This window comes from Mesoplodon densirostris, chromosome 16 (genome assembly GCF_025265405.1).
Source record: "Mesoplodon densirostris isolate mMesDen1 chromosome 16, mMesDen1 primary haplotype, whole genome shotgun sequence".
Classification (NCBI taxonomy): Eukaryota; Metazoa; Chordata; class Mammalia; order Artiodactyla; family Ziphiidae; genus Mesoplodon; species Mesoplodon densirostris.
In genome coordinates this window covers 64,657,814-64,669,419 of record NC_082676.1, presented here as the reverse complement: position 1 = coordinate 64,669,419, position 11,606 = coordinate 64,657,814, and the positions used below count along the sequence as shown (strand labels likewise).

The window sequence follows — 11,606 nt, the reverse complement described above, 5'->3', positions numbered from 1 at the left end:
TTTGAGAGCTGCCAGAGGCGGGAGGCCTTGGTCCAGGTGAGCCCTCGCCTGCCTCTTCACACCTCCGCCCCCAGTCCCACCTGGGGCCTCCCTGGACTCAGGCCCAGCACTCTCTTCACACCTCCGCCCCCAGTCCCACCTGGGGCCTCCCTGGACTCAGGCCCAGCACTCGCTCTTGCCCTAGGGTTTCCGTGGGGAGCTGGTTAGGTTCCGGGAGCAGCTGGATGCGCACGGAGGCCCTGTGGGCTGTGCTCTAGTGGCCTTGGTGGCCCCCAGCGAGCAGCTGAGGCAGCCCCAGCAGCTGGTCCAGGAGCTGAGCTGCTGTGAGGCCCTGTGGGGCTGCCCCAAGTCTTCCTTCTGCTCTCCACTTCCCCCCGGGGGTGAGTGGGCTGGCCAGGGACCCCCAGTTGCGGGGCAGGGCAAAGCGGGTCTGGGGGGTGGGCAGGAGGGCTGAGACCCTCCCTCCAGGCCTGTGTGCTGTTTCCCCACCCAGCTACCCCCAAGCCTAGAGCCTTCCTCACTGGCCTGGGTGAGCTCTGTGGCCGTCGTCCTCACTGGTCACTGCTGCAGCTGCTGACCAGGTGAAGAACCAGAAGGGGCGTCCAGGAGGGGGGCTGTGGCTCTGCTGTGTTGTCCTGAACCCATTACCCCCATCCATTCATTCCACAACATAAGGCCGTGTTGTCTGGAATGGGTGTCAGCTTCAAAGCCTCGCCTCCCACCCCCACCCACGCCCGTCCTCAGAGCCCACTCAGGGTCCCCCACACGTTGCAGTATCTTCTCAGCTCCGTGCCTTTGCCCAGGCTGCTCCCTCTGCTTGACATCCCTCCCTCTCGACCTAGCCTCACACAGACCCTTCTAGGCGTCAGCCATGCCCCTTACCATCCCTGGGTTGACACTTGTATTCCCATCCACCCCTGTTCACACTTACCTGGCAGTGACTGTCTCATCAGACTGCGGGTTCCTAGGGCCCAGGGTTGGGGATGATTCAGGTCTGGTCCCGAGGCCCAAAGGTCTCAGTGGGCAGTTGGGTGGTCACTGGAGGTGAGAATGGGCCCCAGCTCTGCTCCACAGTTCTCCCCGGCCTCCCCAGGCGATGCCCACCCTGCACGCCTTCCCAGACAGTCCCTGACCCGCTCTGGGAGCGCCCCATCTCTGTGCACACTGATCCCTGGACCCCGGGGAGCAGCATGGCTAATGGTTCAGCCACTGTCTACCTGAGGCCACCCACGTCCTGGGAATCCTGTGACGTTCAGCCTGAACTAGGACCCCCCTAGGGCCCTCCCTTTCTTTTGTCTGTCTCCTCCTCCCTCCATTCTGGCAGGGTTAGTGTCTGGCAGGGTTAGGGTCTGGTTAGGGTCTCTAATATGCCCCCACCTGCGCCAAACTAGTCCTTACCAAAGAGACTGTGGTAGCCAGGAGCCTGGCCAAGCTGTTCCCTGGAGCCAGGGTCCTGCTCCCCCATAACTGCACCCGCACGGAGCGGCTGCCTGAGGAGTTCTCTGGCCCTAACCCCCACCAGGTCTTCTGCTGGACAGCTGAAGAGTCCTCAGGGGCTACCTACTGCCCAGTCTTTGGGAGCTCCTTGAGGGTGGCACTGTGCCTAGGGGACGTGGAGCTCTGGGGGCCCGAGATGAGGGGGACAGGGCTGGGGTCCAACCATGTGGCAGCAGTTTCTTTTTTTTTTTTTTGGACATTTATCATGGTTTATTTTATTTTTTTAATACGTGTTTGCTTTTCTGTGGCAATAGTTTCGACTGGGAGAGAGGCTCAGGAGACCTGAGGCGGAGAGGCGAGGAGCTGGGAGGTCCTCAGACCACTTTGAATCCACCTTAATCCTGTCTGTAGCCAAAACCCAGCCCCAGCGCACAGTATGACCTGCCTGGGGCCAGGGCCACCCTCCTCCTGGTCGTGAACCAGGACCGGCCTGGGGCCCAGCACGATGTGGAGGCACTGGGGGCCTGTGCCAGGCCCTGGGCTTCGAGACCACCCTGAAGACAGACCCTACAGCCCAGGTGAGGGGAAGCCCAGAACTTCTGGTGGTGATCTGAGGAAGGGCACCCCCCACCAGGACCCTGGGCACTCTCTCCTTAGCCTCTTACCAATCATGGGCAGGAAGTGCACCCCCAAGTCTAGCCTCCATCCTCCCTGCTGCACGCACCCAGAACCCACTTCCCTGCCTCTGGAAGCACAGTCTCCAGGGACCCTGAAACCCCCCACACTGGCCATTTCTCATCTCCCCTGCTCAAGGCCCTGGCTGGACCCTCAGGCTTTTCCTGGGAGGGTCTCAGTTTCCTTTCCAGACACCTGTCAGCTCACTGCCCTCCCCTCACAGCTCTTAACTTTTTGGTGCAGCTTCTCCAGGGGGGCCAGAGAACCAGCTGCAGGAGGCTGGACCCACGTCACCTCCAATGACGCCATGCAACAAGGGCGTTAGAAAAAGAGCTTGTAGGACTTCCCTGGTGGTCCAGTGGTTAAGAATCCGCCTGCTAATAAAGGTGGCACAGGTTTGATACCTGGTTGGGGAACTAGGATCCCACATGCCATGTGGCACAGCCAGAAAAATTTTTTTTTTAATTTAAAAAAAAAAGAAAGAAAGTAAAAGGACTTGCTCCCCGGGCCTGAGGCTGGAAGGAGGTGGGAGGTAGTATGGCAGGGGGTTAGAGAAACCACCCAGAGAGAGGGCCACCAGATGCTAGGGAGGCCGTGACTGTGGCCCTGGCCTGATCTCATCCCCACCCCAGGCTTTCCAGGAGGAGATGGCCCATTTCTGGGAGTGGCTGGATGCCTGCAGGGGCCCTGTGAGCTGTGCCCTTGTGGCCCTGATGGCCCATTGCGGGCAGCTACTGGGGGCTGATAGGTAAGAGGTGCAGCCAGAGGCGCTGGTGCAGGAGCTGAGCTGCTGTAGGGCCCTGTGGGGCCGCCCCAAGATCTTCCTACTTCAGGCTTGCTGTGGGGTGAGCAGGGCCTGGGGCCCTCCCTGGAGGCTTGGCCGGATCCTGCCCTGCAGCCCGCCTCCTGCAGCCCTGGCTCTCCTCATCCAGCCCTCAGCCTCCCAGGACTTGCTGTCCACCTCCTCCAAGAAGCCTGAGTGAGCCCTGCCCTTTCCCCACCCCCTCTCCCAGCCTCTCCTAGGGGTCATGTCCATGAACTTGAGCACTTCACCCTCAGCACCTGTCATTCGGTGATCTGAATGTTTCCAGCCTGGCAGCCTGCCCAGGAGCTCTGGGGGCTAGAGCCCTGGAAGCACCCCCAGGTGTCTCCTGAGTGAAAGGACCTGACTGTTCCCGCCTTCCCCAGGGCACAGGGACGCTGGCGTGGGACGCACACTCTCCCCTGGTTGTGGCGCTGGCTGCGGGCACCACCAGCCACCCCCTCCCTGGCCGATGTCCTCCACATCTATGCTGATGTGTAAGGTGGGTCTACCTACCTCAGGGAGCCTGGGCTTGGGCGGGCCTGGTGGGGGAGCTGTCTGGACAGCACTTCCAGGGCTCTGAGCTGGGATCCTGCTGCCACCTCCTTCCTCTCTTCGCCAAGAAGATGGGAAGGAAAACTTTAAATGGCTAAGGCCTTTGAAAATGGAGAGTTTCTTCCCCTACTTGAGCCCGATACAACCCTGGAGACAGGAAGGTGAAATAGCTTTTCCGAGGTCACACAGCTGGTAAGAAGTAGCAGGGCTGAGATTTGAAACTTGATCTGTCTTTCCTGCTCTGCACTCTTTCTACTGCCCTGTGTGCCCTTGAGCAAGACTGGAGGAGACCCTTGGGGCTGGTGGAGTCCCAGGACGCTGGGTAAAAGGCATTGGTCCCTCTTGCAGGCAGCTTCTCCAGGGGCCCCACTCCAGGGAGCCCTAACCAAGCAGACATCTTGATGGTCTACACAGCCACTGAAGGTAAGGGGATGGGTCTTCACAAAGTCCATTATACAGGGCCTAGCCTCCTGGCCAGAGATCTGAAGTGGCTGTAGGGGCATCTGGCGCTTGGCTGTTGGGGTGCGGGGGCACCAGCCTCGCTGCAGTTAAGCCATCTTCCTTCCATGTATATTATTTATGATAATAGTAACAATGGTGAGCACATATTGAGGGCTGGCTCTGCTAAGCACTGTACCTACATCCTTTCCTCTAGGCTGTAAGTTCCATGAGGGCAGGACAGTTCTGTCTGTCTCAGGGCCCTGGCCAGTGCCTGGCACGTAGTAGGTTCACAGTAAATGTTTCTTTGATATTGAATCCATTGTATATTCACTACACAAACGTTGAGCAGCAACTTGATCCAGAAGCGAGAAGTTCCTGCTCCCTGCCCTATTCTCTTGCCTGACTGCTGGGGTGCTATGTGCTTGCCCCCACTTCCACCAACAATAGGCCCCTGGGGATTGGAAGGCAGCTGGCAGGGGCCTGAGTCTGACACTCTGGCCCTGGTCCCTTGGCCTGGGCTGTGTAGCCTTTCAGGATGAGAAGGGCTCAGACTTTATCCAGACGCTGGTGGAGGTCCTCAGAGCTGATGACTGAGGTGAGTTGGGGGTGGGGGGTCGCCTGGGGAGAGGAGCTGGATTCATCCTTCTTCTCAGCCCTGGTGTTCTGGTCACCTCCTATTCACCCCATTGCAGAGGGAGGGATGCCCTGCCCTCAATAGTATGAGATGGTTGAACACACAACACCCGGCCCTGGACAGTGAGATGGACAGCAGTTATTAACCACATATACTCACAGCTCGGGGAGGAAGACACCTCAGGCCATTCAGGCCACTCAGTGTTTCCCCGGGGAGCATGGGGAACCAGCAGGGGCTGTAGACGCAGACTTTGTAGTAACGGGGTGGGGTACTAGTTTGAATAATTTCACAGGTTGGCAGGGAACTGAAGCCCCTCAGAATGAGAACTGGGGTAGAGTGTGGCTGGTCTGGCTGGTGGGGGAACTAGCGGGATGGTGGGGCCTTCCCTGCTGGGTGGGGGGGTACAGCTGACAAGAGCAGAGGAAACCAACAGGGCCTGTGAGACCCAAAGATGTGAAGGCAGCTTAAAACTTTAGGCCTTACAATACACTGGGTGCCAGGCTGGGCGCTGGGGGACCTGGCAGTCCTGGGCACAGGCTGGGTGTGGTCGGCACAGGTCAATCGGCAGGTGTGCAAGCTAGACGTGCTGGGTAGACGTGCTGGGTCCCGACTGTGATGAGCGCCGCAAGGCCTGTCTGGAGATCCGCAGCTCGTTGAAGCGCTGGCTCTGCCTGCAGGCCTGACTGAGCCCGCGGCTACCAAGGGGGTGCTGACTGTGGGTGGCCACACACCAACGCCACCCCTGACCCCATCCGCTCCCCGGTTTCCTCATCTAAAAACGGCGCGATAGCACGGGAGGCTCAGCCGCCATGGAATAAACATGATGATCGCTGTACACGTGAATAGCGCCTGCACGCAGGGAGCTGTGACACTAAGTGAGATAATGTATGCGGAGTGCCTGGCACTTCAGAGGCTGGGCCCACCGGGTGAGGAGGGGGAGCAGGGGAGGCGCCAGGGCAGCCTCCCGCTCTAAGAAACCCAACATGGGCTAGGCTGAGCTGGATGTCCTGGGAAAGGGCAGCGCGGGGTCCACACCATCCTCCCAGCACGCGCACCCCACCTGCACACCACGCTGGGGCCACGGACAGGGCCTCTGCCTATACAGCAGTCAGAGTCCATTCTGGGGCCACAAGACTGGAACAGAGCATGGCAGGTTTAGCGGTGCTGTGATAGGGGAAGCAAAGGGGCTGGGGGAGCAGAGGGCAACTCCTGACCCACCGCGGGCCGGGGGCACGTGGGAGAAGAGATCAGGAGCCTCTCGGGACAGGAGGGGCTTGGGCGGCCTCACCCAGGCTCGAACCCTCACTTGGGCTGTGCTCAGTAGCGCTCAGTCGCACAGCTTGGAGCCCCGCTCACACCGAGCCCGAGGGGCGGGGCTCCTCGCCAGTGTGAGCATGCGCATTAGGGCATACTGAGCAGGAACCTGAGAAAGCTTTATGAGAAAAGCTGCAAAATGAATAAAGGCAGGGCCGCGTGGCCTAATGGATAAGGCGTCTGATTCCGGATCAGAAGATTGAGGGTTCGAGTCCCTTCGTGGTCGTTGCGGGGATCAATTTTTCTACTCGGCGTACGGAAAGAAACAAAACATTTTCCCTCTCTCCAGACTGCTCCCTACGCGGGCCTAGGATCCTCGGGCTGTGTCCGCCACTCGACCTCCAGCCCCTCGGACGTAGCCCTGCACCTGCAGTTGCGTAGCTCGGGACGCCTGGGAGACCCCGAGGGCGCCGTGAGGACCTATAGTGCTCAGATCCAGGCGGAATGCTGACTCTGAAGTCCATCGGCCATGAGTGCCGGGAGCCCACACGGGACTGGCTGCATGAATATAGTTCAGACGACGAGAGCTGCGACAGATGAGGGGTTGAACTTTTGCACGGGTAGGTCACCCCCAAGGGGTCAGTAGACAGGGGCATTTAAAAATATAATAGATTATTGTGATGAAGAAGTTTTGGAAATAGATAGTAATGATGCTTGCACAATATTGTAAATGCAACTGATGCCAGTAAATTGTACAGTTAAAAATAGTTAAAATGGCAAATTTAACCTTACGCATATATTTTACCACAATAAAAAATGTAAAAAGAAATTAATAGATTATTTCGATTTCTTGCAGTGAGAGTATGCCCTTAAATGATTAATGTGAATGTTTTTTTAAAAATTTAAATGTAAAGAATATGCCCAGGATTGAGTCATCATTTTACCTGGAAAAAACGACTCTACCTGCGGAACCGAGTTCTTACCAAGGGATTCTGGCTAAGCGGAATGACCAAAGTGATGGGACCTCCTCCCACCAGGGAAAACGCTGGGGGAATGGCAGCTGAGCGTGTACCCCTACAGTGGGCGCAGGTGACCTTGGGGTCATGAGGAGTGCCACCATCTCCTTTATCGTTTTTGTGATGTCTCAGTGGTTTACTAAGGGCTCATAAATAAAAAGAGAAACTTCATTAAGATAAACATTTTTATTATTTTCCCTACTTTTATTGAGATATAATTGACATACAGCACTGTATAAGTTTAAGGTGTACAGCATAATGATTCGACTTACATACATCATGAAATGGTTATCACAGGTTTAGTGACCATCCATCAACCTGTGATGAGAACTCATAGGATTTACTGTCTTAACTCTTAGAATCAACTCTTCTTATAACGTACAGCAATGTTAATTCTCTTTATCACGTTGAACACTACACCTCTAATACTTACTTATAACTGGAAGTTTGTACCTTTTGACTACCTTCATCTAATTCCCCCCACGCCTCCCTCCATCCTGCCTCTGGTAGCCACAGTAAGACAAATACTTTAGAGATGGCAAAGAATACCCATCTTCTGGTGGGAAAGTAAACGCTGGGTCCTCTGATACTACAGTTTCATGCTCTACCAACTGAGCTGGCCGGGCAGATACAGAGCCATTACGGAGCATCCTTAGGACAAAGACCTAAGGCCATTGGGCTCTGCTAAAAACTGCACAGACTTGGAACCAGGAAACACTTTTGGTCTAAGGGGCAACGTAGGGAGGAGGATGAAGATAGGGACCGACACTTTTCCCAAGCGCCCGGCTGTTCCCTCTCTCCCTTCCGCTCCCACATTTTGCATAGCGAACGCCTTCTTTTTTTTTTTTTTAAGTACTTAAAGACTTTATTATATTAGACTAACTGAAATCTATGGAAACACAGTTCCATTGAACACATTCTTTATGCACTATACTTAAAAATATAAAATACAAAACGAATTTAAAGTACTTATATTAAACCAAGTTTTCCTTTTGTTTTTTTGTTTAGCTTTCTTTGACACCATAAAAGAAAGAAAGAAAAAAAAAAAAAGAACAGAAAGAGTATATTAAAAGAAAACTGTTAGGTAGAATTGTTTTAAACGTTTACTTTACCTATCATATTTAATATTTCCAAGACTATTTGGCCATGGAGAATCATACACATCGCACTCAAAGTTGTGTGATCACCAGTCCCCCGAGAGCTAGAGGACCAAACAGAGCACGTCAGGGAGAGGGGATAGCTGGCGGCACAGCCCCGCACGCCCTCCAGGCCCTGCCGTCCCCAGAGGCCAACGACGAGGACAAGGTGGCGGGAGGATGGGCCCAGGAAACAGCATCGGTGCCGCTCAGTCAAGGCTCCCTGAAGGTCACGGCCACTCGTGCAGGGCTAGGAGGATCTTCAGACAGACGGAGGAGGGAGTTAGGAAGGAGGATGGTCTTCCCCCCGGATGCTCCGGTACTTAGCTATGTCCTCAGGAAATACTTTAGAGAGTTGAATCAACAGGCTTTTAAATTTCTTCATTGTGTCAATCTTGCCTTTAACTTGTTCATTTTTAGCCAGAGCCCTCTCCAGGCACTCTTTGGCATAGAGTGGGGATTTCGACCTTGATCTATGTATGTATTCAAAAACTTCTAAAGGGACAGTAATATCGTGAAGTTGCTGTCTGCACTTATCGATATCATGTAAGCCAGTAACAATAAAATTCAGCTTCTGGTTGAGCCCGGCCTGGCTGCTGGGCTGGAAGTCGCTGACGATGATGCCGAGCTGCCGGATGTTCTCCACGAACTTCTTCAGGTGCTCCTCCAGGTGATCGAACTTCTCGGCCACGGCCCGGCCGTCCGCACCGCCGCGGGCGCGCTCCTGCTCCCTCGAACGCCTTCTTGATGTTAATTATCCCAGGACTCGGATTCTCCTAAGAAGAGGTGGAAAGGGCTCATCCGGGACTTGATCCGCAGACTTCCTACATCGTAAGCGAGGATCGTACCTCAGCTCCATCCGCGCGTGCGCGATCTCTCCCGAGCCCCAGCATGCTCGGGAACCGGCGGGATCTAAGAGGATGCATCCGCCGAATACGGACGTCAAGGGGATCAAGGACCCGCCGAGCTGGAGCCGGGAGGCTGTGCGTAATGTGTAGGAACCGCGGGGAGGTGACAGAAAGACTGGTTTAAGACTGTTGTAAGTCGTTTCTCATCAGCCCCGGTGGCCTAATGGATAAGGCATTGGCCTCCTAAGCCAGGGATTGTGGGTTCGAGTCCCACCCGGGGTACAGGGGGTAGCATTTTAAACTTTCTGCCGCAGGAAAAATGAAATGAAGCCAGCTGTCTAATTACCATAGTGGGAAATTAAGGGGCCCTGGGGTTTAACCAGATGCCACCCTATAGCGAAGTTGGGCAAGGCTTACTTTTCTGATAAACACCCTATAGCGAAGTTGGGCAAGGCTTACTTTTCTGATAAAGATGTGCGTGTTTTCAGATTTCGTCCATAATAAAGTTTTCTCTTTTTTTAATCCATGCCTTCATCCTCAAGGTAAAAATCTCCCAAAGTGCAGGACATGGTGGAGTAAAATCAGAAGCCTCCTTTACCACATGCCCAAGGAGGAGGTGGCCGCTGAGGCTTTGTCATATATACACATAGTTCTCTTTTACTTTTAAAAACCATGGATGGGACTCTTCTGTGCCTCCAGCTCTGGCCTTACTTCTGCTTTCCCAAGCACCTGAGGTCCCATCATCCCTACTCAAACCAGGGACCTCATCTCAGTGCAGCATCTCCCACCATCATATGTGGCCTGCAGAGAACAGCGACCACAGAGCTATCCAAGGCTGCTGGTGCTTCCCTCACCAACGTTTCTCAATGTCTTATTGAAGGGAATGTCCCTGGGGCCCTCTCAGTGGGGTGGTGGGTGTGCTTTTCATGTATGATAGACCCATTCCAGCATTTCTGTCTCACAGAGTCTTTGGATTCCTTTCTCTACATGATGCCAGGAACATTCTTGAATCTTAATCTCCTTAAACATAGGCCACCATTGAGTTCCATGCTTAGCCAACCAACTAAGAAAACTGGCAGAGCCACATTCAGCTGCACAAGATAACACATTAGATACAAGCTTGCAGGGAAGTGCACCCAGAGAAATAATGTCACCAGTTGCAAAAATCATATCCCGTCCTCCTTATTCTAACATCCTTGGGTCCATTCCCACAAACATTCCCTAGTTCTCTGCTGGCATAAATGAGCAAAATTTGCAATCCTTTTGGCATATGAATGATTTCCTCCCAGGCCAGCCTTTGTCCTTCTCCTACAGCGTGCTGATCTGATTGTAGTTATAGGGCAACCAGTGTTAGGGGGCAACAAGGCTGGCTGGTGTGGGCTTTGAGGAGAACTGTCATCCCCTGTCTCACCTGTCATGCTCCAGGTGAGATTATTATAGGATATTCAAACACAGGAAGGCTACTCTTCTCAGATATCAGAGGACAGGCTGCTTTCACTGGCAAGGGAGGCTCCAAATGACTCAGGGGTTCAAGATTCTCAACTAGGTCTGAGCCTACCTAGATGTCCCCAGGCTTCCACTCCACTCCTTCATAATCAATGCCGTTTCTTCCACATGAAAGATCTCCCAAGGCTATGAACTCAACTTACATTGTCATTCCGCAACATACTTCATTCGATTATGTGTTTGATTTTCAGCAACGTCAGCCCTGCAGCTATACGATTATTTTATGGCTGCCAGAAAACGTCCCGGGATCTCTGAACATGACTTAGGCTGAAAATTTAAAGGCCTGATCTTGTCATTTTCTTTCTTTAAGCAAACAGATGCACCCAGGAGAATCCTTTCCATGCCACAGTCCTTGTAGTCACCTTTACTGCCATAAGAGTCAAGTGCAGCAGCCAAGTGGTCCCCCAGGGCACTTGCTTCAGTCGGCACTTCATCATAATCAACCAGGTGATAGGTGGCTTGATAACGATGCCCTTGCATGCCACGAGTCACCAGTATCCCATTTCCCACTGGCAAGGAGCTCAAGCCCAAATTCATTACCAAGCCAGGGTCCACGCAGCAGTCAAAAAACCCATCCGTTGGGGCGTGGGGGTAATGGGGAGAGGTTGGTACAAGGATACAAGCTTTTTTTTTTTTGCGGTACGCGGGCCTCTCACTGTTGCAGCCTCTCCCATTGCGGAGCACAGGCTCCGGACGCGCAGGCCCAGCGGCCATAGCTCACAGGCCCAGACTCTCCGCGTCATGTGGGATCTTCCCGGACCGGGGCACGAACCCGTGTCCCCTGTATCGGCAGGCAGACTCTCAACCACTGTGCCCCCAGGGAAGCCCGATACAAGCTTTTAATTATAAGACGAATAAGTTGTGGGGATCTAATGTACAGCATGGTGATTATAGTTAATAATATCGTATTGTTAACTTCAAATTGCTAAGAGTAGATCTTAAGTATTCTCAACACACACACGCACACACAGAAGGTAACTTTGTGAAGTGATGGATGTGTTAATTAGCTTGATTGTGGTAATCATTTCACAAGGTATAGATATATCAAATCCTCACGTTATACACCTTCAATATATATGATTTTTATTTGTCAATTATACCTCAGTAAAGCTGGGGGAGGGTAAGAAAACCTATTTGTTATTGTAAGACTAATGAAAACTGGTAACTATGTAAAAAGCATTGTTCCACATGCCACGGAGCGGCTAGGCCCGTGAGCCATGGCCGCCGAGCCTGCGCATCTGGAGCCTGTGCTCCGCAACGGGAGAGGCCACAACGGTGAGAGGCCCGCGTAACGCAAAAACA

At 53.6% G+C, this 11,606-nt stretch overlaps 1 protein-coding gene and 2 non-coding genes across 3 annotated transcripts; 2 read left to right on the top strand and 1 right to left on the bottom strand.

The window, feature by feature from the left end:
* The first annotated feature begins 6,011 nt into the window (after positions 1-6,011).
* TRNAR-CCG (transfer RNA arginine (anticodon CCG)) lies at positions 6,012-6,084 on the top strand. The gene has a single exon. It is a non-coding gene; the product is annotated as a tRNA-Arg (tRNA).
* A 1,823-nt stretch (positions 6,085-7,907) lies between these two features.
* On the bottom strand, positions 7,908-10,784 carry LOC132476980 (mediator of RNA polymerase II transcription subunit 10-like). The gene is made up of 3 exons (XM_060079234.1): positions 10,667-10,784; positions 8,799-8,931; positions 7,908-8,693 (listed from the first exon to the last, which is right to left on the bottom strand). Exons 1-3 carry the CDS (start codon positions 10,782-10,784, stop codon positions 8,234-8,236), a joined length of 711 nt encoding a protein of 236 aa, XP_059935217.1. The 3' UTR covers positions 7,908-8,233.
* Positions 9,008-9,080, top strand: TRNAR-CCU (transfer RNA arginine (anticodon CCU)). Its single transcript has one exon. It is a non-coding gene; the product is annotated as a tRNA-Arg (tRNA).
* Positions 10,785-11,606: the final 822 nt, after the last annotated feature.

Bases quoted from the DNA above. Each gene is read 5' to 3' on its own strand.
- LOC132476980 (XM_060079234.1), bottom strand. From the start codon at position 10,784: ATGCAAGGGCATCGTTATCAAGCCACCTATCACCTGGTTGATTATGAT. The intron at 8,932-10,666 runs GTGACTACAAGG...CATTACGCACAG, and splicing joins TGACTCTTATGGCAGTAAAG to CCTCCCGGCTCCAGCTCGGC. The intron at 8,694-8,798 runs GTACGATCCTCG...ATTAACATCAAG, and splicing joins CACGCGCGGATGGAGCTGAG to AAGGCGTTCGAGGGAGCAGG.